The sequence below is a fragment of the Lissotriton vulgaris genome, chromosome 5 (assembly GCF_964263255.1).
Source record: "Lissotriton vulgaris chromosome 5, aLisVul1.2, whole genome shotgun sequence".
In the NCBI taxonomy this organism is placed as follows: domain Eukaryota; kingdom Metazoa; phylum Chordata; class Amphibia; order Caudata; family Salamandridae; genus Lissotriton; species Lissotriton vulgaris.
In genome coordinates this window covers 426,444,187-426,470,836 of record NC_141693.1, presented here as the reverse complement: position 1 = coordinate 426,470,836, position 26,650 = coordinate 426,444,187, and the positions used below count along the sequence as shown (strand labels likewise).

General features: G+C 49.3%; 1 protein-coding gene across 1 annotated transcript in view; it reads right to left on the bottom strand.

Moving 5' to 3' along the window:
* Positions 1-11,624: 11,624 nt before the first annotated feature.
* The window catches only part of DUSP29 (dual specificity phosphatase 29), a 122,346-nt gene continuing 107,320 nt past the window's right edge, over positions 11,625-26,650 (bottom strand). Inside the window, exons 3-4 of the mRNA XM_086921816.1 lie at positions 13,529-13,749; positions 11,625-12,408 (exon numbers count right to left, since the gene is read on the bottom strand). Coding sequence (XP_086777942.1) covers positions 12,161-12,408; positions 13,529-13,749 — 469 coding nt within the window. The 3' untranslated portion in view covers positions 11,625-12,160. The remainder of the gene's footprint in view (positions 12,409-13,528; positions 13,750-26,650) is intronic.

Genomic DNA, 26,650 nt, shown 5'->3' with positions numbered 1-26,650 from the left:
TATATGTATTTAGGAGAAGTAAAGATGTAGTATTTTATAGGGCAACCCAAGAGTGGCTTGATTTTCTTGTGCGGCTTACAGAAATGGGTACAACGGATATCCATGGCAAGAAGACCTAAGGTGATCGTATGTGAGCATGGACTGGAAAAGGAGATGGGGAAGTTAGTGGAGTAGCAGGTGGGCAGCATGAGTTTTGGGGTTGGCAGAGTCCCCGCACCCGTTCTTACCTGTGGCTGTCGCGGGCGGCAAACGCAGGATCAGCAGCACCCTTTGCTCTTACCTGCATCCATTGTGGGGCGACAAGTGCAGGGACTGCCATGGCCAGTAAAAGGCCTAGCTACGCTATTGGGGTTAGTGAATTTTTAAGGCAGCTGGTAAAAGGGGGAGTAAAGACATGCAAATGGGAAGATCTAGAGAAAGGACACCAGGAGTGAAAATGTAAGTGTCTCCTATTTCCATCACTGCCCTCATCACCTTAGAAGGACAAATCAATTGACATAATTCCTCTTTAGTCTTTTTAGGTCTCACCTGTGCTGTTGCTGGTGAGATATTTGATTTATTTACAGGGGGCTTTGAGTACACCCATCACTTACCATTGGTTGGCTTAATTGTCATTCATTTTCTTGCTTCACTTTGGGCTAATGTGGCGGCTTCACATCTTTTCCTGGGTTTGCCTGCCCCTTCCCCCCCAGGAGCATGGCCTAAGTGCTGCTTCCTTGGCCAGTGTCCTTTCACTGCTCCATCTTTCGCAGTGACTTTTTTCTTTTAGTTGCAGCATTCCATAAGGGCGTATGTGTATGCAGGCCGTCTTGCTCTGATGTCGAACTGTGTTGTTGCTTGCCCTGTTCAATCCCCCTGCCCTCTCACCCACGTTGTTTCTTGCCCCCCTTTTCGCACATTGTTGATTGCCCCATCCCACCTGCCCCTCCCATGTTGTTCTTGCTTGCCCTGTCCCTCCCACGTTGTTGTGGCTTGCCCTGGTCCACCCCCCACGTTCTTGTTGTTTGCCCAGTCTCTCCTGCATTGTCGGTGCTTACCCATTTCCTCCTGCCCCCTCCCATCTTGTGTTTCCTTTCCTCAACCTCCCGCCCCTCTAGCATTGTTGTTGCTTGCCACCTCCATCCTGCCTCCCTCCTGGATTGTTACCTGCCCCATCATGCCAGAAAAAAAGCTTAATAATGTGGCCAGTGCTTGCAGCGTGTATGGTGTGATTCCTGGGGCAACATTTTGATACTCAGTCAACTTCATCTGCATCCCAGACAGAGGAGGCTGGGATACTGGCAACCCAGACCTCAAGGGAGAAGTCTAGGAAGGGGGCGAAGTTGCCCCATGGGCCAGCCATCCAGAAGGGAAGAGAGGGGAACCTGACAGCAGACAGGGAATATCAATGCCCAGGGAGGGTTTGGAGTGGGAAGACACAGTTGGAGAAGGGAAATGTCAGGCTTGGAGGATGGGTCTTCAGAACCCCCCGAGAGAATGCCCAATATGAACACAACGGACTCTTGAAGCGACACCTTAAAATGACCACCAAAGAAAAGGTGTGGGTGCCCTAATGTATGGATTGATCAAGGTGCTGCATAGGAGGGAACTTAAAACCCACTTGTTCACAAAATACTAAACTGTATTAGTCTTGTGATGGTATTGGGGGTCACTTAGGCCACACTGGCTAGTGTAACCAGGCGCTCTACAAACTCAGTATGTGTATATATATATATATATATATATATATATAGAGAGAGAGAGAGAGAGAGAGAGAGAGAGAGAGAGAGAGAGAGAGAGAGAGAGAGAGAGAGAGACACACACAGACACACAGACACAGGGTCGAAGGCAGACGAAAGGGACCTGGCAAAACGTCCAAAGGTCCCGGTCACAGTGGACACATGGATGGTAACATTTGCAATCTAGGCAGTTTCCAGAGAGAAGCATAGTCTTCTGGAAATCATGGATTTTATACGGTCTGCCAGCATAAGCTTTGGTGGCCCGGCTTGGCTAAAATACGAGTAGCAGTTTGTGACGGAAGAGCGAGTCTGTGTCAAAATATTGCGCGGACAGACAGCGCACTATGGTCAAAATAGATGACCCTAGCAGGCCACTTAAGACCAGTCGCATGGTGAGCGGTTTGCCGTCGCCCTGGATACATTTTCAAGGATGTCCGACCATGGGGGAGTGGGAGGGCCCAGTAAGCAGTACACAGTGGGTACATGCTGGAACTTTAACAAAGGAGCATGCCGTAGTAAATGTGACTGGGTTCTATTAAGCAGTGTGTGTATCGACTGACAGAATATGAACATGTTAAAACCGAACGAAGAAATATTTTAAAAGGAAAAAGTGACATGCTGCAGGTGTCCCTCTGAGTTCAGGTATGGTTGCTCCAGTTGCGGGCTGAAGAATATTGCCCTGAAATAATCAGGAAACACTTATGCAGAACAGGGAGGTGAGGTGATAAAACAGGCGTTCTGGGATAAGGTTAGTCTGGTTAGACTGGAGGTAATGTTCCCTCAGACGGGGCTGCAGCCAGAGTGCTATCGGAGGATCTTGTTTATGGTTTTAGCTTTCCCTATTCGGGCAGATGTGTGGAAAACTTGAAGTGTTGTAAAACAGCCCCAGAGATGGAGGCAGACATAATTGAGGAAGGAGGTAGAATTGGGTCGAATGGCGGGCTCCTTCACCACACTGTTGATACGTGACCGTAGGATTTTACCTCTGTGGATTGTACCCAAAAAGGCACCAGGGGTATTTCAGACGATACAACCAGTGCTCAATTTGAGCTGGTTGTTTCCGGTGCTTGGCGCCTGCACTTAATTATCAACACCAGCTCCTTATGACAGACTACCACATGGTGGCGCTGTTTATGTCATTTAGAGATAAGTAGAACAGTTATTTCTTAATTCAATATACAATAAAAAACTACAAACACCCATCGCTCAAGCCATTCTTATAGCTGTGGGGGTCTAAAATAGTCTGATCTGTCACACTTGTAAGGCTGTGACTGTTAGTAGTTGTGGTGGCACTGTCCGCTGCAGTGGCCTCTTGACTAGGCCCTGTATTTTTGTTTACAAATTAAGCTTGGAAACACCGCTTGCCCAAAGATGGGTGGGTTAGTGGTTTATTGAACAGGCAGAGTGCACAGCATCGAATGCAAGCATCTGACATGCGCCATGGAGCTAGTGACGAAATATGGTCCTGGGGCAGAGATGGGAAAACCTGGAATCAAGTCGACTTTCTGGCTGCTGCCAGTACACCATGATGACTTCCAACTCCTGGGGATTCAATTCCAAGGAAAAATTACTTGGACAAAACAATACCAAAGGGGTGCTGAGTGTCATGTGTGCGCTTTGAAGAATTCAGCAGCTTTGTGGAAGTAGTGGTGAGACAGAAGGCAAAGAGTGTGCAAGTTCTGCACTACCTGGATGATTTTCTGTTGGTAGGCAGAGCGAGGGTCAAAGGGAATGCAGCAGGTTGATGGATGCCGTAGAGCAAGTGATGAACAGATTTGGCATCCCATTAGCCCCAGAAAAGACCAAAGGGCAAAGCACAGTGTTTAAGTGCCTTGCCATAGAATTGGACTCGGTGGCCATGGTATCACACTTAGTACACGATAAACTTACAACCTTATAACAGGTTCCCGGCACATTGAAGAAAAGAAATGTCAGTTTCGACAGTTACAACAGGTGATAAGCAATTTAACGTTTGCATGCAGGGTGGTGGCCCTTGTATGAGTGTTTTGCAGACAGCTGGTGTTTGCCATGCAGTGTGCGATATAACTCCTGCACAGAATTCACATGGCCAGAATCAAATTTGATTTGACCATGTGGTTGCAATTTTGGGCCACTACAATGGATTTTAATAATTTTATTTTATTCCTTATAATTCTGTTCTTGAAACCTGCTAAGATTATCAGCCTTCCCCTAATAACAACCTTATATCCATCCCAAATAGCTTGAATAGAGGGGCCATCTTTATTTAAATTAAAATAGTCCTTAGTTGCCTCTTTAAGATTTGTCACTACCTGTTGGCCAAGAAGCAGGGTTCGGACTAGTGTCCACCTTGAAAAGGCCAGTACCTTTTCTATCATTAGTTCCAATTGTTCCGCTCAGTGATCCGACAGATGGTCCGGTAAATGCTCTACTTACACTTTTTACTTTCTCTGGTCTCTACTAAAAAATAGTCTATCATAGAGGCATGCCCATATTTTTTGTTTCTGAATGTGAACCTATGCTTTCTTTCACCTTTTATTTTCCAGACAGCCACCAGCCCACATTCTTCCATACAACATTTAACCCCATCCTCATTTTGGGTAAATTCGATTCTTTAGATGTTTTCCTACTAGGCCATCTATCTTCCTTTGGATCTAGTAACAGATTAAATTCCCATGCCATAAATCCAACAGTTGACTATGCAGTGACTGCAAAGGTTTAGGATTATCTACATTAAGTTTTTCAGTAACCAATCACAAATACTTTCCCTCGGATTTTTACTTTAGCCACCATTCATCTGCCCTTAAGGTCCATATGCATTTCCTCCACTAGTGCTTTAGGTGATTTCTTAAACAAGATGGCTACACCTTCACACAGCAAGCCTGATTAGTGCAAACATAATTGTCTACTCATCTTTGTTTATGCATCATTTCCCTTTATACTGCCTTTTATAAATGCATCTCCTGTAGAATAATTACTTTGCTATCTGCGTATTTTAAGTACTCCAATATCCTCTGCTTCTGACTCTGAGGCCATTCACATTCCAGGACAGAATTTTACCCAACATTTAATCAATTATGTTAAAATTGAACATCCCCTGGTCCTTACCCTGCCTGTACTGCACTTTTTTCCACGAACTTGGACAGTTCTGTTTTTTTTGTTTTTTTTCCTGTATGCGCCCACACCCTACGTGCCTATACCAGAAGCTATATGAGACCCCCCCACCCCCGAGAACCCTCCTTCCCTTTTTCGGGTTAACCATGTATGCCCTTTCGAGATCCCTCTCGCTTCGACCGTAGGATTTTATTAATTCTGTTGCGATTTGATTTGCTTTATTAATACCTCCACCTCTTTAGGCTCTCCTATGTTATGCAACTGGTTTTTCCACATAATCTTCAAGTAGGCAGGATGACTCATATGTGCTGTAACCACCAAGGACCTTAACTCTTGAATATGTTGCCCTCGCTCCCATTGTCTATCCTGTGTGGCTCTCGAGATATCCAATCAAATTCTAAATGACCAGTCTTCCTAGTTATATACACCAGCTTTCAGGGCTTCATTTAAGATCCTCTACTTTGAAAGTGTAGCTCTTAAAGTTAATCAAAATTCTTCATGGGTTTTTCCTCATACCTGCCTTCCTGAATGGGTCACGGTGTACCCTTTGTATGTCCTCCTCCAGGAGTACAGGGTTCAGCCCAGGGACACTCCTTCAGGAGAGCTACCACAAGCTCTTAATGTTCTCCCCTTCCTTCCCTTCAGGGATATTCAATATTCTTATATTATTGCTTCTTGCATTATTCTCCAATATTTAATTTTTTCCCTAATGTCTTTTACGCTTGTCTTCATCGCCTGAATTTCTACATGATTTTCTTCTACATCTCTGTCCAGATCTTCTAGTGAGAGGCTTCCACTGCCGTGACATCAATGTATTGATTTGATTTTTTTCCTCTGAGGCATCACATGTCCCCTGAATTTTCCCCTGATTTCTTTGAGGTTGCAAAATTCTGTCTCATTTCAGAGATTACGGATTCTATTAACTGCTCCACCCCTGTCCCATGGAGCTATGTGTCTCATTTTGTACACTACCTTGTGCATTGCCATGGGACTCCCCTTGCGTTTGCTCCCCCTGAGACATGGAGACGAATGACATCTCAAATTCTTCTGTGGTTAGGATTTGGAACCTATTACTGACTTCCACTCCTTCCCCTTTCGTAGCCCCCCCCCCTTCATTGGACTGTCCAATTAATTATTAGTTAGTGAAGGGGCAATTTTAATTTTCGTTCCTGTGCCCCCTCCTCCTGTTGACAAAATAGGAAATGATTGAGAGTTCTGAGTTTATTCCCCCCTCCTGTTCTTACTCTGAGCTGGGTGCACCAGTACCAGACTTGGGCAAGGGGCTGGAGTGCTAGAAGCCCCTAGATTCCTATTCCTCAAACAATAACTTCTCCCCCACTTTTGAGTTGTTTCCTGAAGTTGTGTACCTAGGGCTTCATGATTTTTGCCTTTTGGTGGATTTAAATTCACTCCTTCTATTTCTGAGGCTACAGAGGCTTGTGTGTCCTTTTTTCCAGCTCTCTGAACACTTACGGGCATCATGCGCTCTCCCTTGCTGCCGCACAGCAACTTTTCTCAGCATGCGACCCGGGCGGACCGAACCTGCACGAAAGGACGATAAAACAACATCCAAAGGAGGTTTGTGTTTGTTTTTTAATTGCCAAATATTTGATGCGCTCCCCTCTCCGTGGAGGTTTCTAATAAATTCTTACTCCATTCCATTTTTAGTCGGTTAGAGCCGCAGGGAGCTCCCGACTGGACTTCCTAGTCGGCCGCCATGTTCTCCATTCTTTGCACAAGTGCTGGTGCCGCACACCGGAAACCACAGGCTCAAATTAAGCACTGGTGGTTTGTTACCTCCAGCAGACGAGAGGGGGTGGTGTGTAGTAAAGAATCTGTAGGAAATTGGAGAGTGATAGCGATGCAGTTGACAGAGCACTCACTGGCAGAGCCAACAAGGCGGTCATATGGAATGACTTGGACTGAGTTCCGCTATGCAGAGGTCTCATGGAGACGGATAAGGGGAGCAAGATTGAATGCAAGGAGATATGACATGATGAATTTGATCGGAGGACAGGTAGAGAAAAGCCTGGCAGCAATTTCAGTTTCAGTTTCAATGAAACTGACAGGCATCACTTTTTATGTGAAGATGTGGTGGGGGTGTGACCCCTGTGGCGGAGAGTTGGACAGAAGAATGCTTGAAGGTTAGGGGAGGGACTGGGAGAGGAAGGGCAGCAACAGCAAGGAGGCTGGTGACAATCTGCATACTGAGGCTGGTAATCGAGCCAGTGAAACTTGCGTGTGCCTCCACCAATAACAGCAGGCAGTTTGGAACCACGTTTATGTTGAGTGTTGTGTCCGATTTGGGCTGTGTCTGTGCTGTTCGGATGATGCCGTACAAAAGGGGGTGGTGATGGACGGAGAATCTGAATCAATCAAACACTCACACCCAGTCAAAAGATCTGGGTTTAACCCATCACCGTTCTATAGCCCACTCTGCCACCCCAGTTCAGACATGGCTATATGCAAATCAGTCTGACCCTGTGCCTCATGGGAACAGTCCAGCCCGAACTGCCAAGCCATGTCTTCCCTGGACCGGAAACAAGCTACCGAGGACCGGTTTCTGGCATTCCAGCCGTCTTCAGCCCGGCTTGCTTGAATCCAGTGGCAAAGTGAGCAAGGGACTCACGTCTGAGCATACCCTGCCACACTTATGGCGGCCAAAAGCGGTACAAAAGGGGGTGGTGATGGACGGAGAATTTGAATCAATCAAGCACTCACACCCAGTCAAAAGATCTGGGTTTAATCCATCACCGTTCTTTAGCCCACTCTGCCACCCCAGTTCAGACATGGCTATATGCAAATCAGTCTGACCCTGTGCCTCATGGGAACAGTCCAGCCCGAACTGCCAAGCCATGTCTTCCCTGGACCAGAAACAAGCTACCGAGGACTGGTTTCTGGCATTCCAACCGTCTTCAGCCCAGCTTGCTTGAATCCAGTGGCAAAGTGAGCAAGGGACTCACGTCTGAGCATACCCTGCCACACTTATGGCGGCCAAAAGCGGTACAGAAGGGGTGGTGATGGATGGAGAATCTGAATCAATCAAACACTCACACCCAGTCAAAAGATCTGACTGAGCGGCTCCGTCACGAGCATGCGAGCGCCGCTCGCCCCCCCCCCCCCAGCGCTGTGGCGGAATTGCCACCACAGCGAAGGGGTTAAAGGTGCCTGGGCTTGTTTTTGATCCCAATCCACCCCTTGCTTGGTGCACTCAGCTAGTAGTCTCCTTAAACCAGGTGGAACCCCTTCCGACTAATCTTTGCAGCTGCCTGGAGGTGGTTGTAGAGTGGATGGATGCGTCCCACCTGAAGTTGAATGGAGGGAGAACTGAGCTGATGTTGCTTGGAAGGAAGGCCACTTTTAATAACTCCACCATGTGGCCTCCCTGTATGGGGCCTGGGCCCATTCCAAAATCCGAGATAAAAAGCCTCGGCTTCTGGCTTGATACGGAATTGTCTTTCAAAATCCAGGCAAGAAAGACAGTGGCTACTTGCTTTGGTCTAATGAAAACAATCCGTAAAATTATCCCCCAGTTACCAGAAACCGCTAAGAAAACCATAGTCCAGTCCCTTATTCTATCAAGGCTGGACTATGGGAATGCACTCTATCTAGGAGCCCCATCTCAGTCACCCAACAACTTCAGTTTGCCCAGAATTCCGCATCAAGGCTACTCACTGGTACCAGCCACCGTACATCAGCTGCACCCTCGCTGAGGACCCTGCACTGGCTCCCAATAAAGGAGCGGGTCCATTTCAAGACCCTCTGTTTGGTCCACAAAACTCTCTATGGGAATGGCCCTCCCATCTTAAATGATATGACCATATAAACCATCCAGGGATCTTCGCTCAAAACAGCAAAACCTTCTTATGATCCCCAGGACCAAAAGAGCCCGAACAGGGGGCCGTCTCTTTTCACGGAATGCGGCCAGGCTGTGGAATGCTCTTCCTCTTCCACTCCGTCAAGATCCCAGCCTGCTCGCATTTCGGAAAAAGTTAAAAACAGCACTGTTCCCTAAGATATAGATAAGCTGGCTCTTTATACTTTAGGTTTCCATGTCTATTCCTTCCGTTCAATATCAAGCGCTGGGATGCTTCCGAGTAGCCATGTGCTATAGAAGAACCTTTTCAATTCAATTCAATCAGCAATCAGATCAAGAAGAGTGAGACCATTCAGAATGGAAGGGTGGTGTTGTGTGGCTGGACAATACATGGAAGCAGGGGTGTATCTGGTCTCAAGCTGAGGCAGGTTTCTCCGGTTACAGGGCCAGAAGGATGAGGTTGTTTTTCAACATGAGAATGGGAAAGAAGGTATTAAGCCGGCAGGTCCCAGCAGTGCTACGACAATGCTTGGTAACATTGGTCTGAGAGAGCAGGAATTTGGGACTCACTTGATCCATATGGGCGCAGCCACAGAAGTTCGCAGCCTAGGGATGAGGGGAGACAGATTGGAGGATTTAGGGAGATGGAGGAGTGACGGCATGTGGAGGTACGTGTGAGAGGAAGGCGTGTCTCTAGGGCGGCCTATTGGTGTGGGTTTATTTTTCAAGGACAGTGCTGTAGAAGGGCACGAGAAAAGTAGTATGGATTTGTGGGCATTCCAATATACAGTAGCATCTGGTGTCCAGGCAAAGTGGCGGGAGGAAAGAGTGACTGGGGACAAAGGGCAAGCAAACAAAAATTAATTTTAAGCGTACCTGCTGCATCGCCGGTCTTCCGCTCCTCCCTGGGTCCAGTCCACTGCAGGCACAGACTCTGAGACTATCCTTTTGGCCTGAGCTCCCTCAATTTGCACTCCCGGTGACACTGGGAGCCTGTGTGCTGTCTCCAACCCGGCAACGCAGCTCATGTTGAAGACTGCTTCAGTGCGCATGTCAGTTTGGCCGTCCTGAGATAGCTGGCCAAATCCACATGCACATGCACTCTGAAGGCAGAGTGTAAACCACTCCCCTCAGTGCCTGTAATCCCCACTGGCCCTGCCCCCAAAATCTCAGCCGCCGTTGCCATTATAAAATTGTCTGGGGAGGAAGCAGGGACCGAGTTTTGTGGTCTCCAGTTGGACCTAGAGAGGGTGAAGTTACTATGGTATTGACTGTGGGAATGAGATGGGGACAGCAGCTGCCCATAATGTGTGAGTTAAAGAGCAAGTCGCTATGTCAGGAATTGGTGAATTTGCACCTTGGGGGAAAATGACTTGGTCCAGTGAATGGTTGTGTAATTGCTGAAGAAGATGAAAGGAGACGTGAGGAGAGCTGAAGGTCAGGTGGCCGAGGACCAGTGAGTTGGACACAGTTGGTACCTATTCCTTCTCTCAGTCGGTGCTTTGTCACAGCGGCATAGACTGGGTGTCAAAGGCCCCCGACCATTTTGAGCCAGAAATTCAGTACAGGCATGATCATGGTGCAGTGTCCCCTCAAACCACTGGAAACAGCTCTCATTGCACCTGCTGCACCAATGACAGCTGTGCCCCTATTTTTGGAAGTTCCTTGTTCGACCTGGCCTCCTTTCTGGCCTTGCTACGTGTAGGGCCTAGAATGAAAGGTTTGACACGTGCCCTGCAAAACCCTCTTACATGCCTTTGCTTGTGTTGACTTGGTATAACCTCTTTCATCTCTTTGCAAAGCACAGTGTCCTCATTCGTCGACATTCACCCGATACCTTTTTTCCGTTTATTTTATCCACATTCCTTACTGAGGTTTGCATCAGTGCACTCTTGTGTTATGCCACTGTTAGCACTTTTTTCGACCTGCCATGCTTCATCCCCAGCTTCAAACCCCTGCGGTCTTCAGCTCACTTCATCAGAGCTACTTATCTCCTGCTTTTATGTGCTTGCCCCAGTCCCTGGTTTCTTGTTGGCCCTGCCTCCCCTATTGGCTCTCTTGTAAGTATTCTCTCTTTCACACATCGTTTCCTATTGGCATATTTTTGACAGATATCATCTACTGAGAGCACAGGGGACCATCTCGCTCCTTTCTTTATTCTTTGTATTTATTGCAGTCAGTGTTGTTTCTGAATGACAGCATGCTGTCTCTGTTTCCATAGGAAGCCCCCACAGTTCATTTTCTGCTGAACCCTTGCAGACTTGTCCTGTATATTTATTTGTGGTTTAAGGTAAACACACAGAATATACTGCTGTTGCTCCTAGCGCAGGCAAAGAAAAGAATATTTGCTACCCAAATATATAACGAAGACATTAAGCTTCCCTGTAAGTTTCATGCCTAACCTTTGTACTCAATGTGATAGTTCTTAGTGCATGGGCATCCTTTACCTTTACAGACCTGGTCTGCCTCTATTTTCTCCTTCTTTTCTTTAATTGAATTGTCTGTAACACCATAATGCTCATCATTGGCTTTTTCTCGCACACTTTCTGTCTGTCCTTCTGCAGCTGTCCTCCGGGTGTCCTGGATGTTACCCCACCTGGCCCCCCCCCCACCCCCCCCCTATCACATTTCGGCTGCACAGATAATCTGTTTTCAAAGCCCATTGACAGTGGATCCCTCACATGAAGTATTTGCCCAAACCTACATGTCCACTGCAGACACACAAACACCAGGACTGAAAATAAAGACCAGAGAAAATGAACATTTTAAAACACCATGTTAAACCCATTCGATATGCTGAGCTATTGCAATAGTTGTGACTCTCAGGGAACATCTTAAAGAAGGACGAGAATGAGATTGGCAGATTTTGTTGCCACGATCATGGGAGAACCTCCTCAAACACATTTGATTGCCAAGGTTTTGGATGTATTGAGCCAAGTGACGTCACTACAAGTATGTTTCATGGACCGCTTCGAAATGAGAATCTCGGACAATACTGACCATACAAACCACATCTACTTTATACAGATTAAACTTTCACACCCTTTTGACTAGTACACATTGCTTGTATAAATAGTTGGCCATGTGAAAGTAATTTGGCCTTCCAGTCCATTCCTCTCCACCTACCAGGTTCAATAGGTGAAGAGATCACCTTCAACTGTACCAGGAAATCTTGGACACTGAGTCGTATTCCCAGACCTGGACCTCTCGCTTTCCACAACATAAAGTACTCGGCTTCTATCGCTTTCTCATCGGGGCGTTAAACCCTCTTAACCAACCTAGTCCGAATCTATGACAGACTATTGAAAAAGAGAACCTAGGTCGCCAACAGGTATGCAGTCTTTTCAAAGCGACAGACCTGCATTTCCAGGCCTGATTGCGGCGAGGGAAAGGGAATCGCAGAGTGTTACTCCAAGTGGTCTTGCTAGTCATAACTCTTTTGGGTCTTTCCTGGCTGATGGTTTGGCCCACTGTTGCCCAATTTTCCCCATCATTTAGATGTCCTTTAATTAGTCTTTATCTGCAGGGAGTTTTAGATGGTCTCACTGTTTTGAATCTGTTCATTCTGGGCATTCTTCTTGGCATTCCTTCGCTCCACGGCCAGCTGTATGTCCAGTTCTCGCAGCTGCTTAAGGAAGCCACGGTTGGGCAGGATGCAGCGGTGTTTAAGGACCTGCTCGATGGCGTCCACCACAGTCATCTCCTTGTGTATCATTAGATAAGCCAGGACCAAGGCGGCAGAGCGACTGCGTCCCATAGCACAGTGCACCAGGACCTTACCTGAGAGAGAGAAGGGAAGAGGTGTGAGTCAGCAATGCAACAGTTATCCTCATGAAAGAGCGGGTGGTTGTTATGCCCAGACGTGTAGATTTATAGACATTTGAAGGCAAGGGCATGCATGTGAAGATTCATCATGGGTAGGCCAACTGGACAGGGAAGCCATTTGAAAATGAGTGTGAAAATGGAGAACCAGGGGCAGATTAGCAATTTACTAGAATGCTGAGTTGGAGCGGGTCAGCCATATGATGGATGAGAGCGGGACTGTTAAGCCACATGCCAAGGAGACAGGGATTCGTAGGAAATGCAGTTTTTAATATGGAGTTGGAGCGTCTGGGCAATGTGCAGATTATTTAAAGGGGGGGATGTTGGCCATCGATACATTGTTCAAGGAGAGGACATTTTACAGAAGTCCTGATTATTCAAAATAATAAGCCGCAAAACTATCTCTCACCAGCTCTCAGATGCTCTCTCACCCAGTGTTTTTTTTTTATTTAATTTTTTTAAGTGCAAGGAATAAAGCATTTCTTAGAAGTCTACTTCTGGGGCTACCGAATGTTGGGATTGCTCAAAACCAAGGCAACCTCGTCTTGAGTGCATCTCATGCCTCTTTTTTTCCCACCTTCCTGCCCTTCTTGCCTCTTTCTCACTTGCAGATTTTTTCATCCCTGCCTTTGCCTCTGATTATTGTCTATCTTTTTTTCTGTCATTCTCTTTCTCTGAGTCCAAAGTTTGATGATATAAAATAAGTCAAGGTCTTGAAAAATGAGTGTCGGTGACCCCACCGCCAACAACTGAGCACTTCCCTCATCCCTTGCGCTATGCTGACCAGGCTCCCAGCTGCTTGTGTTTTCCCATGATCCCTTATCCTTGCCAGAATCGGTCTATCTCTGGGCAGTGCACGTCTTGTTCTCAATCCTTCTGTCTGTATCTCCCTCGCCTCCCCTTAACTTGCGTGTTGTAGGCTTGTATCTCTGTGCAGTGCAGGTCTATCTCTCTTAAGCTCCTAATATGCACTAGTCCTACCCGGTGTAGGTCTTCAGTTGTCCTGTTAATGGCTGCCCCCACCCCCATGGACTTCCAGTTTTGCTGTAATAGAACCCCTGCTGTGAAGAACACTTACTCTCTGGTTTGGCGAGGGCCTCATCAATGAACTTGGCCGCTGGGTAGAAGAACTCGCAGAGCTGGAAGCTGGGCAGGTCCGCCGCCTCCACGCCGTAGTACTCTATGGTCATGTCGCTGTAGTATTCCTCGCCAGTGTCCACGTTCCAGCGACCATGGGCAGCATTCAGGATGTGGGTGAAGCCCACCTGCTCTAGGCCGTAGCGATCCAGTGCAGTTTTCCTGAAAGCATGATTAAAAAAATTGAGAGAGAAATTTGGTCATGTTTGCAAGCACTGTAAATTTAAGGAGATTGATTAATGGAGAATGTTGCTGGATATGTTGGTGTAACATAAATTTTGGTCCGTCATATCAGACAAAGGGCAGCCAGAAACTTTACTTCAAAAAGCTGCCCCCAGAACTGCAGCCAGCATGATTGCCTTATTTGTTTTTTTGCATCCCTGGGATACTTTAGTATTACAGATATGACGGTCGATGCATGAAAGGCCCCTGCTGTAATTCATACTGCATCAGAGCAATCTGAAGTGGGCGTGCCCTCATATACACAGGGCATCACTGTATGAAATTGAGGGAAGTGTCCATGCCATATTACAGATGCAGGTGCAGAGCCAAAGAGATAGTCAGGAGGTACACTGACGGTAAACCACATACAGATGGCGCTGCAGAGTACATTTCTTTAGAGTGGGAAAGTGGGTGCCAGGGATCCTTCGGGGCATCCCCCTGCAGTGGGCTGCAGCTATCACAGAAGCCACAGGTGGATCTTTGTCTCCTTTAAATGTGAGGCTTGTTGCCACCTGTGCAATGGAAGGTGGACCAGCGTCTTTAAACAGCCAGTCTACTGTTCACAAATGCACTATTCCCAGTACAGGTGCATTTTCTGTAATATAACAAAGTGTCCCAGATTGCACACTTAATCGTGCAGGCTGAATTACATATTGTTCTGTACCTATAAATTGGCCCATAGTGTTTAAATTAATACTTGTTTCAACTTAGTGCCTACATGGTGGCGTGACCTGTCATGACAAGAAAGCTCAGAGAAATGGACTAGCAAAATCCTCTACACAAAGTGTGAGAATCTTCAAACATGAGCATTATAAAAAGGGAAGAAAATGCCATCATAGATTACTCTAAAAGACAGCAGGCATAGATGCTTGATTTAAAGGAGGGAGGTTACATTTAGATTGGAAGAGTCCATAGGGTGGGCCCCAAAAGGCAAGGACCTAATAACCAACCCAGAGATATAATTCCTAAAATGACATTGTACCAAGAGAAGGATTTGCTCACTAAAGAAGCAGGAAATAAGTGCCTCTTTACCTTCCAAGGTGAGAGGGTGGTTTTGTTTATTGTTGTAGGACCTTGCTCAAACTACACTAGCAAAACAGAGACACTTCAGATCAATCGAGGCAGAATGCTAGGATATTTCCATGCAGACCCTAATTCTAGTAGAAGTGAGCACTCCATTAACCTAGGAAGGGACATAAGGGACATGCCCTTCTAGGGACATTAACTCCCTAGCAATGAAAGCAGACAAATACGTACCCCTTGTACAGAATACATATGGATTCTGCCTGTATGAGACACACAAGGGCCTCACTGATGAAAGCTAGATCAACCCGGCAAGGCTTGAATACAAAGTAAGCTATCAGTATGATCCGTCGGAAAGAGGGTTTTACCACAGCACAGGTTTTCCTACATTTGTTTTGTTCCTTAATGATTTCTGTTGACTGTGGTAACTTTGATTGGCAGTTGAGTGGCGACAGGACTCAGGAGAACTAGGGATGGGACAGTATCTACAGATAATCCACATTTGGGACATAAACAAGAGGCACAATGGTATTGAAGAGGAAGAGAAACTACCAATACCATTCAAACCTTAACATTGGGGGATTGAACTCCTTGACCAAGTGATCATGGGTATGCTTCAAACTTGAAGGCTACAAAGCAGATCTAGTGTTTCTCCAGGAGGCATACCAGAAAGAGGAGAGACAGAGATGGTTAAAAGAAGGCACTATAACACCCAAGGACATGCAACGGGGGACAAAAAATACCCATGGAGTAGAGATTCTGCTTCAGAACACTGTTACAGTAGTTATTTTGGGAACCAATAGTCCACATCGGAAATTTGTGATGGACACATGTGGACTAAGAAGTGACATTCTAACAATGGCTTCCTTATGTGGACAAAAAGACTCTCTAGGACACCACGATACTGAGATAACTTCAAGGCTTTGCAGAGGGAGAGTTAATAATGCGATGAGATTTAAATCGGGAAATTATGGTGTAGAAATTCAGGAAACAGGTAGAATTTAAGAAGGTTTATTCAGCAGCACAGCATCATGTAAGCAGCCTCAAAGTCCTGGGAGCTGGGGCATTAAGAATGGCTTCCACATTCGATTTCTTTGGAACCAAACCTTCCCCTGAAAGAGTATGCCCCCAAATACTCCACTGATTTTCTAAACAAATTGCATTTATGTGCTTTAAGAGTGAGACCATAGTTTTGCAATCTGGAACACACTTCATTAAGGTGGGCAGAATGTTCTGCATTATTTTTAGAGAAAATTAGAATGTCATCCTGAAAGTACTTAACATAGGAATCAAGGTCTCTAAAAATCTGAAACATTACACGCTGGAAAACAGAAGCGGCAGAAGCCAATCCAAATGGCATTCTTCTGTACTGGAAGAGACCCATTGGTGTAATAAAGGCAGTGGGGCGTGGCCAAGAGCGCTATGTAAGAGGACGTGCCCGGGTAGAGCTCCGAGCGAGGCTCCCCTTCCACGGGCGATTTCTCCTTCAATTCCGGAGCATTCGGGCCCAAACTCGGACCGAGTGCACCCGGGGACCGGCACTGCCATCCCTGAAAATTTCAGGAGGATCGGAGCACCGGACCCCCGACCGTCGGCTGCTGCTGCACCTGCCCGCCCAGGGCTCACTTCCGGTCGGCGGCCCCATCTACCCAAGACCGGGGATCCGGCCCAACGAGGTAGGCCGCAACACGTGTGCACTCCCCGGCGCGATCCGGAGGGGAAGGAGACCGCGCCACAACGCCGGCCGCCCACCAGCGCTCCAGCCGTGCAGGAGCCCCAGATTCAGCTGCAAGGCATCCAACCCTGGCCCACGGCAGGCGGTGAAATCGGCCCGCCCTGCCGACCGACCCTGGAGGCATCCTGCCAGGCCCTGCGAGCACCGGAGAGGGGGACCACTCGGACACCTGGGGGTCCATTTGATCAGCGTTGCCCCTGGCTCCCGGCAGACCACAGCGAAAACTGACCCGCTCTGCCCCCCTGGACCCTCACACTCGCCAGCCGCCTTGTCACTGGCCCAGCGAGGGGGACGAGACAGTACCACAGCGCCAGGTACCCCCGGTGAACCCACGGCGCGGGGATCCCAGAGACTACAAGCAGGCACGCCACACTGACCCGCGGCGCCCTGCACTGCTGACCCGCCCTGCCTGCCGGTGTGGGGGACTTCCCGCCAAAACTAGCGGGAGCCGGAGGACTATCGCACTCCACTACTTGGTGACCCGCACTATCGACGTCGCCCCTGGGCCTGAATGATCGGCGACGGTAGCTGGGCGGCCCCACCTCCTGGACACCGGAACCCACCCGCTGTACAGATACAGCCGCTGGTCAACGTCGGACCCATCCAGTGCTGAAGAGCCCGGCCCACGCGACACACGGACCGCGACCACGTCGAGACAGCCCATCTAACAATCGGCCTTACACCAGGGGACCTGCCCAGGCCCACGCGGGTGAGAACCCAGAACAGCTCCGCATTCTCCACCTCAGCTAATCCGGCACCGAGCTCCACGGTGCCCCACGCAACGTCAGGTGGCATCCAGGATCCCGCACACCGCCCGGCACGGGCTGAGCGGACGGCCTGACCAGGAGAGGCTAGTACGCACGGGCCCCAACAGCGTTCACCGTGAAAGCTTGCCTGACCGGCTGCCTACCCGTGACGACCACCCACATGTCAGGGGGGACCAGAGCGAAGACCGGCACCGGTGGGACACTGAGCAAAGGAAAGATGGTGAAGAACACAGAGGCTGACCAAACCGCCTCCAAACTGGACACTATGCTGGCGGCCATGGAACGCCTGGAGGAATCCATGCAGCTCACCCGTACGTCACTGGAGAACAGGATCGATAAAGTGGCTGTGGACTTAACACTCCTTCGAGCGGACCACAAGAAACTGTCTGACCGCACCACGGCCTTGGAGCAAACGATGGCGGAGACCACACCCAAGCTGACGCAGACAGATAAGCACGTCCGTGACCTACTCAACCGGGTGGAATTCCTCGAGGATAGAGCGGAGGATGCTGAAGGTCGGGCCAGAAGAAACAATGTACGCATAGTGGGCCTGCCGGAACGATGGGAACGGAGGGAGACTGCGGAACATATGGAGATCTGGCTCAGAGAGCTCCTACCAGAAGGCACCCTGTCACCGCATTTTGTGGTGGAAAGAGCGCACAGAGTACCGTCCCGTCCACCCCCGGAGGGCTCCAGCCCAAGGCCAATGCTCATGCGGGTGCTGAACTACCGTGACCGGGACGCCATTCTCCGCGAAACGCGGAAACTGTCGGACATACAGGTGGACAACGCCAAGGTGATGTTCTTCCCTGATTACACCATTCAGGTCCAGCGCCGGCGTCAATCGTTCCTCGAGGTAAAACAACGGCTCAGGCGCCTGGCTCTCAAGTACTCCTTGCTGTTCCCAGCACGTCTCAGAGTGGTGGCGCAGGACAAAACCCACTTCTTCGATACTCCAGAGGCGGCGGCGGCCTGGCTGGATTCAGGAGTGGATGCGAACTACGTACCTGCGCCGAAAGAGCAGCGCCGAAATCGAGGTACCCGCAGGCGGAGACAACGACACGTCTCGAGGCCCGGGTCGCCGACCACAGACGCAGAAATCGGACCCACCCCAGAGCAAATACTGATTGAACATCGAGAGGCCATCCGGAGAACGGCTGAGATCAGTGGTTCACAATCGCCCATCCTGATCTCCAACGCAAGCCCAAGATCACGCGGGAGCGAGGACGACGATTTCATGTACGGACTGCCAGATGACTCAAACCCTGAGGGCTTGCCGTATGTCACACCCCAAACATCGGATCTGATAGCATAAACGACCCTCCTCAACCTAGCCCAGGCCTGGGCGTCGATTGGCATCCTGGGTCAGTTTGGTCACTTTTAAGGCTGCCCTGTCCGGGAGTCCACAACAGCACTTCTGAGACCCACGGCAGCCACATACAGCCCCATCTCCGTGATATGAGCTCCACTCCTGATCCCCCCACCTACCGGCCCGGCACAGCCCGCCGTGACACCGAGAGAGGGGCTGGAGCGGTCCCATTGACACGTCACTGGGAGCAAGCATCTGGTGGGGTGGACGGACCCCTAGAGGTGAGTGGCCCCCCCTGTGGAAGTAGCAGATGGGATCCCCCCCCAGGGGTGGACTATCCGAGACCAGCGACATTGGGAACCATGACTTGTCTGCGGACACTGCCACTGACATTTGGTGCCCCTAGACATACTGCCCGTGGAGGGGAGCTGCCACAGCTCTCTTGGCGACTTGAACTCACTTGCTTTACTCACGTGCTGAACTTCGTCATCCCCCCATTGAACTCACGGATTGATTAAGCTCGATAGAGCGTTTGGGCGGCGACTCGTTCTGTCGTTGCCCTTTTGGTATTATGTTTCTGTTAAAGTTCTTCCTTTTGAGACTAGTGTGGACATTACAATGCTACAACGTGCATCCCTGGGACTGTGGGAGTGGGCAAGGGGTAACAATAGCCACTGTCCGCGGCCGCTGTGTGTGTGTGGGTGGGGTGGGCTGGGGGTTGGGGGGGGGGGCTGGGTGCTTGAGCGCGATGCATACTGTGATGGCTACGGTTAAATTTTGTACCTGGAATGTCAGGGGCATGCACACACCCTCACGTAGATACCAGGTGTATTCATACCTTAGGCGACATCAGGTCCAGATTGCACTACTGCAGGAGACACACCTAGTCGCCGCTGAGGTGGCCGCACTTCGCCGTAGGTGGAGGGGGCAGATATATGCCACAACCTTTTCAGCGTTCGCGCGGGGGACCCTGATCTGGGTCAGACCTGGGGTTCCATTCGCACTAACACACAGCAATATCGACACCGAGGGACGCTACGTCTTCATACAGGGTAGACTAGACGGACAGCAAATTGTCATAGCCTCCATATACGCACCCAATGTGGAACAGGGGAAATTCTTCACGCGCTTGTCGGCAGTAATTGCGCCCTGGCCAGACGTACCCTTGATGGTGGGCGGGGATTACAACTGCGTACTAGATGTTTCCCTTGACCGCTCGTCCCCCCCAGCGGCGATCACCCCAGCGCAAGCGACTTCCAGGGCCCTAACCGATTGGGCGACGCAATGGAACCTGCACGACGCCTGGCGAGTCAGGAATCCCACCGCCCGGGTGTATTCCTATTACTCGGGAGCCCATTCTCTGCATGTTAGGTTGGACCGATACATGCTGTCCCACGACCTGATTTCCTCCGTGACTGACGCTGACTATCTGGGACGGACGCACTCGGACCATAACCCGCACACACTGGTCTATGGATGGCGGCGCCCACGTCCGCCCGTACCCACATGGCGCTTACAGCCGGACCTCCTACTCGACCCGCCATTCCGGGAGGAGATGTCCAGGAGAATCATTCAATATTTTGAAGACAACACCGACTCGACCTCCTCCCCGAGACTTGAGTGGGACGCCTTCAAGGCGGTCACCCGGGGAGGCTGCCTCAGTGTTCAGGCGGGCCTACGAGGCCAGGTGGAGAGGGACCTGATAAGGGTGGAGGAGGCGCTACTGGATAAAGAACGGGAGGCGACGGGAGGCGATGATTCCCAGCTGATCTCGACCAGGGCAGATCACGCTGCGTTGATGGAGCGCCTGAAGAACATTAACTTCGCTGCCCACTCCGCGCGCACTCACAACGCGGGGGACAAACCTGGCAGACTGCTATCGTGGCTGATACGGCAGGACACGCAGTCTGCGCCGGTCCTGTCGATCCGTACGCCCCAAGGCGTTGAGGTCTACACCCAGACACAGATCCACGAGGCGTTCACGTCACATTACAAGTCCCTGTATAACACACGGCTGCAGGCCACCGTGGCGGAGATCGTGGACTATCTGACGACCCTACAGCTCCCAACAGCTACTGCTGCCCACCAGGCGGAGCTGGGTGCTGCAATTACCGGTGAGGAACTACGGGACGTGATTTTCTCCCTTTCCAATAGCAAAGCGCCGGGCCCTGACGGGCTCCCGGCAGAGTTCTACAAAGCCTACTCACTGGTGCTAATACCAGAACTGCTGAGAATGTATAAGGCGGCATTGGAAGATGCTGAGCTCCCAGCGTCCCTAAACGAAGCTAACGTGGTCTCTCTGCTGAAACCAGGTAGGGAGGCGACCGAACTTGGCTCATACAGACCAGTGGCACTCCTCAACACCGATTATAAAATATTAGCCGCGACGCTCGCCCGGAGACTTGCACCGCTGGTCCCCACGCTGGTGCACGCTGATCAAAATGGCTTTGTGCCCACCCGGAGCACGTCCTACAACCTACGCCGGTTTTTTAAGATCCAACGGTATGCAACCCCTACCTGGCCGCGTTCAGGGTGCATCGTGCTCGATCTGGAAAAAGCGTTCGACTCGGTGGAATGGCCGTATCTCCTCCGAGTCCTTGAGAAATACGAACTAGGCGAAGCCTATATCCAGATGGTGGGGCTCCTCTATCAGGCGCCCGAAGTGCGTGTCCGGACTGGGCGGTTGTTTTCCGACAGGATCCGCATTGGGCGGGGTACCAGACAGGGCTGCCCCCTCTCCCCTATGATATTCGCCCTGGCGATGGAGCCATTGGCGGAACTGCTCCGCACCTCCGGCGCCGCATGGGGCATCCCACTAGCGGACGGCATACACTCGGTGTCTCTATATGCCGATGATCTACTACTGTATGTCAGAGATCTCACATGCATACCTGAGGCAATCGCGGACATCTTCCGTACATTCGGAGATATGTCGGGGCTCCGCGTTAACTGGGCCAAATCGGGAACCTACGCATTCAGTAGCGAGATGCCGCAATGTGAGGTGCGCATGATGGGGGAGACGCTCCGATGGCACCCGACGGTATTCAGGTACCTAGGGATCTTGATATATCGAGACCCCGTGGATCTCCTGGAGGGTAACCTGGTAAGGGCTATATCCTCACTCACGGCCCAGGTCACGTTCTGGAACTCCCTCCCGCTGAATGTGCCGGCCAGAGTGGCACTGACCAAAATGATAATGCTCCCCCGGCTCCTCTATTATTATGCTAACCTGCCAGTGTATGTGCCAGCGCGCATATTCAGAGGGCTGGAAACTCTCACCAGGCGCCTTATTTGGAACAAAGGGAGACCACGGGTAGCGTTAAAGACTCTATATGCGGCCACGGACGCTGGAGGCTTAGCCGTCCCCAACCAGGAGCTATATTACTTAGCAGCCCAGCTACAATGGGTCACTTACTGGCTGAGCGGCAAGAACCTGATAGACACGGCCACGGCTGATACCACTCTGTCCCCCGTGCAGGTGCTCACACTCTTCCACCCCCTAACGCAGGGGCGACGCCCCACACAAGTCCATGTGGCGATCGCGAAGCGGTGCTTTGCGCGGGCCCTCAGACTTACCAAAGGTACAGTGCCCTACGCTCCGAACCTGCCACTACTGGGAACTCCCTTGGGCACTAGCATACTTTCCTCGACTGCGCTACGCAGCTGGACGGCGGCAGACCTGGACGACCTGAGCGGCCTCTATAGCGACGGAGTGCTGCTGCCCTTCGAGACCCTGACCGCAGACACCGAGCTGCCAGTGGGTCAATTCCTGGCACACGCCGGACTCCTACATGAACTGACGAAGGCATGGGGTGACATGAGCCAAGAACCGCCCACTCATCTTCTCATCCAGTACCTGCACGTGATGGGCAATGGGTCTCATATAGTGCACTGGCTGGCACAGGCACTACACACCCATACCCAATTCTCCTCCCAAAGGCTGAGGGGGAAGTGGACGACCGACCGAGGCTCCGACTGGACGGACAAACAATGGACCGCAATATTAGCGGGCGCTAGAAATGTTCCCCGAAACGCGCGATTTAAAACCATCCAATATTATATCATTCATCGAGCATATTTGTCTCCTGACAAACTGAATCGCTACTTCGGACTCACTTCGTCGGCATGTCCCAGATGCGGCCTCCTAGACTCAGACTTCCTGCACGCACTCTGGAACTGCGCCCACCTCGCCTCGTACTGGTCAGCGGTCACTGACACGCTGACGGCGGCCTCGGGCGAAACTCTCCCCAAGACGTGGGAAGTATGCCTACTGGGGCTCTACAGGAGAACCAAGCAGACCAAGCTGCGGGCACGCTTTTGGGATTTAGGCCTCATAACGGCTAAACGCCTCATTACGAAACGGTGGAAAAACGCCAACCCACCGCGCCCTGCAGACTGGCGTCGCTCTTTTGGCAACTGGGCCAGTGCGGAGAGTGTGTCACTACACAGAGAGGAGACCACTGGCCTACGGAAATACCCGATCGCCCAAGACTGGGACGCTACCCTGATCGCGTACCACAGGGCATGCGCCCGGGCCGGTATAGAATGCCAACCTGACGCGGAATAGAAGAGGCCCTGTCGCTTGCTGTCCATATAGGTCACGGAATATCCCCCCCCCACAGCCGCGTCCCCCCCTCCCCTCCCCCACCGCTGCTGCGCCCCCCCCCGCCGCCAGCCCCGACTACCGGGCTTTTGCACACCGAGCGATGTCCCCTGCCGCCCCCCCGCCGCTGCCCTTCCCCCACCCCCCGCTGCCTCCTCCCCCCCCGCCTCCACCCCCGCGGCCGCAGCGACATCACATCCTCGATCACCCCCGCCCCTGCGCAGCCCGTACAGGGTGCACCACACACGGCTAGGATTCAAGACACACTACCATACGCACATGCACTAGTCCAGCAGTTGTTGAAATGTTTCTCCCTCCCCCTCCTCTTTTAATTCCCAGTTATACCTTTTGGTTGACACAGAGACTGTTGATTTTGTACACGCGCTAATGCTCGACACCCCCCTCCCTGTTTCCGTATCATACAATGGCAACTGGGTGTTTTCATGTACAGGCAGCGGAAGCCCAGCGATCAATGTGACAACGGGGGATATGATCCTGCTCCAGCTCGCTACTGTACTGAACAGGGAACATAACTCAATGCAATGACTGTCGGATTTCTTACAGCACACTGGTCCTAGCGCAGTGCCATGAGCCGCAGGCACTGCGGCACGAGACATTTCCTAGCACCGCTGCTTGTGAACTAATGCATTACTACTGGCTACTGTTTATTTTCACTCGTATTTAATTGCCATGTCGTTCTGTACTGACAGCCGAGTACCGCTTGTAGTAGTGGTTTATTGTTATGACACTGTGTGACTGCTGTTTAACTCATCTGTGAAACTAAATAAAGTTTGGGACCATTGGTCTTCAAAAAAAAAAAAAAAAAATTGGTGTAATAAAGGCAGTGAATTTTTTAGATTCTTCTGTTAACTCTATTTGATGGTACGCTGATCTAAGGTCCAGGGTGGAAAAGATCTGCGCACCAACAAAAAGTGAAACCAATTCATTGATATTTGGAAGCGGATGACAATCTATAACGATGTTTGAATTAAGAGCCCTCAAATCAATACAGACTCTCAATTTTTGATCAGGTTTTCATACGAGAACTATGGGTGAAACCCACTGAGATGACTCTATGGGTTCGATGATATTATCCTTTAAAAGATCATCCAGCATATCCTTTAATTCAGATCTAACATTAAGAGGTACACCTCTCAATTTTTGCTTCACAGGAATAGCACCATGTTTTAAAAATATTTTGTGTGCAAAGCCTTTCAATTTTCCTAGTTGGATCGCAAAATACTTTGTCAAATTTTTTACTCCAAAAAGAAGTAACATCCTCTTCCCCATCACTAATGCTATTAACCATCTCCTTATCACTACAAAGCTCAATGGGATCCTTGGCTCGTGGATTCAATTTGATACCGAGTTCCCATTGATCTTGCCATCCAAGAACATTTACTCCCTTGAAAGCTATGTACAATTTGATATAGGCAAACCTACTTCTGAAAGTTAAAGGTACATTCAAAAATCCCTCAATAGAAATGTTGCTTCCATTAAAGCTCTCAGCTAAAATATCAGATGGTTGTAATTTAGAAAAATCACACACATCATGTAACTTCTCATCAAAGTATTGTTTGGTGATAATGGTCCATGGGGACCCAGAATCTACCATCAATTCAACATCAACCCCCAAAATGTCAAACATGCATTTAGGTGATTTCTTACTAGTCAGAACAATGGTACCACTTTGTAAAATGGAAACAACAAAGCCTCTTGTAATTTCTTGTGATGTGGTTTCAGAATTGTTAACTGAAGACACTTTGACAGGAGTATGATAATTAGAAACAGAACGTGATTGTCCTGTTCGTCCTTGTGTATTAAAACGTTTTTCCCTGCAGACATTACCAAAGTGTCCCATTTTACCACACACATTGCAAGTTCTATTTAAGGCAGGACATCCTGGAAAAGAAGCGATATGAGACTTATTGCCACACCTAAAACAGGAAACTGAATTGCCGTTAATATCAGGTTTCCTATGATTACCACTTGACCAATTTTTAGTACCAGTATGTGTGGTAATAACATTTTTTCCTTCATTCCTGGGCTTAACTAAGCATACTTCTTCCTCAACATTGGTTTTGTTGCTATTGGCACTTTGTTTATCTACAATATCCATCCACTTTTCAGACATCTCTGTAGACTTAGCAATAGCAATACTTTCTTCCAAACTAGGATCACCTAAGCACCATAATTTATATTGGACCTTCTTATTCTTAACATGAACAATAATTTGGTCACGTATCATCTCATCAGCCATTGTACCAAAGTTACAGCGTAGAGTCAAAGCTCTCAAGGAAGTAAGAAAATCATCAAATGATTCATCCTGTTTCTGCGCTCTGGTATAAAATTTAAAACGATTAAGAGCAATATTGGCAGTAAGTTTAAACCTTTTTTCCAGTCTAGCAAGAGCTTCAGAATAAACATTAAGGTTATCACCACTTCCAGAAGGAGCAGAAACTTGAGGCAAGGTTCTAAAAATCTCTTGCCCTTCTGAACCAAGGCAATGTAATAAAATACTTTTTTTCTCTCTGCACCCATTCTCTCTCCATCTATGGCCCTCATATAATTGCAGAATTCCTCCTTCCATCTTGCCCAAGGTAAAGGAGGATCACCTTTGATTTGTATAAATTTAGCAGGAGGATCAAATTGCATTTTAAAACGTAAGAAAAAGAAACAATATAAATAAACAATCAATATGACAAAATTTTCTAAAATACACTATAAAATGTATCCCAACTGTAAGAATAGATAAAGTACAAGTAATGTTGGAATGGTAAACGTGCTGAAAAGAAGGATGTTAAAGTATATATAGCATTACTGAAGAATTCACAGTGACAAAAGTCGTGAAAAGTAAGTTCCTTCTTGTAGCTGGACAATAATAAAGTACCTTCGTTGCTCAAATGTTGTAAAATGTAGAAAATGTGAAAGCGCTTGTGAATAAAGCAAATTGTTTCACAAATAGTTGAAGAAAAACGGCATCTTTGTGATCGTGTGTTGTTGCCAGGTAACAGGATGCCAAATGAACAAAATGGCGGCACGTTGCACGTAGCACGTAGCACGTAGCGTCGTAGCGTCGTGTGACGTCAGCAAATTCAGCATGTCCCAGTGCGCGTGAGACGCATAGGTTGCTAGGAAACAACTAGCTGGTTGACGTCTGAGAACTCACGCGATATTCGACGCGTTGCTGGGAAACACTTGCTGCCGGTGACGCTTCAAGGTACACACGATATTTGACGCGTAGAGATGAACACCCCCTTCGGTAACTAGGCAGCAGACGGCAACAAGAAGAACAGTGCCTTCGGTAACCAGGCAAAAGGAATTCTCGGTAAGATCGCCGGTAGCAGGCACAGGATTGAAAGATGCAACACGAGAAATCCCATAAAATTTTGAAGATAAAAACA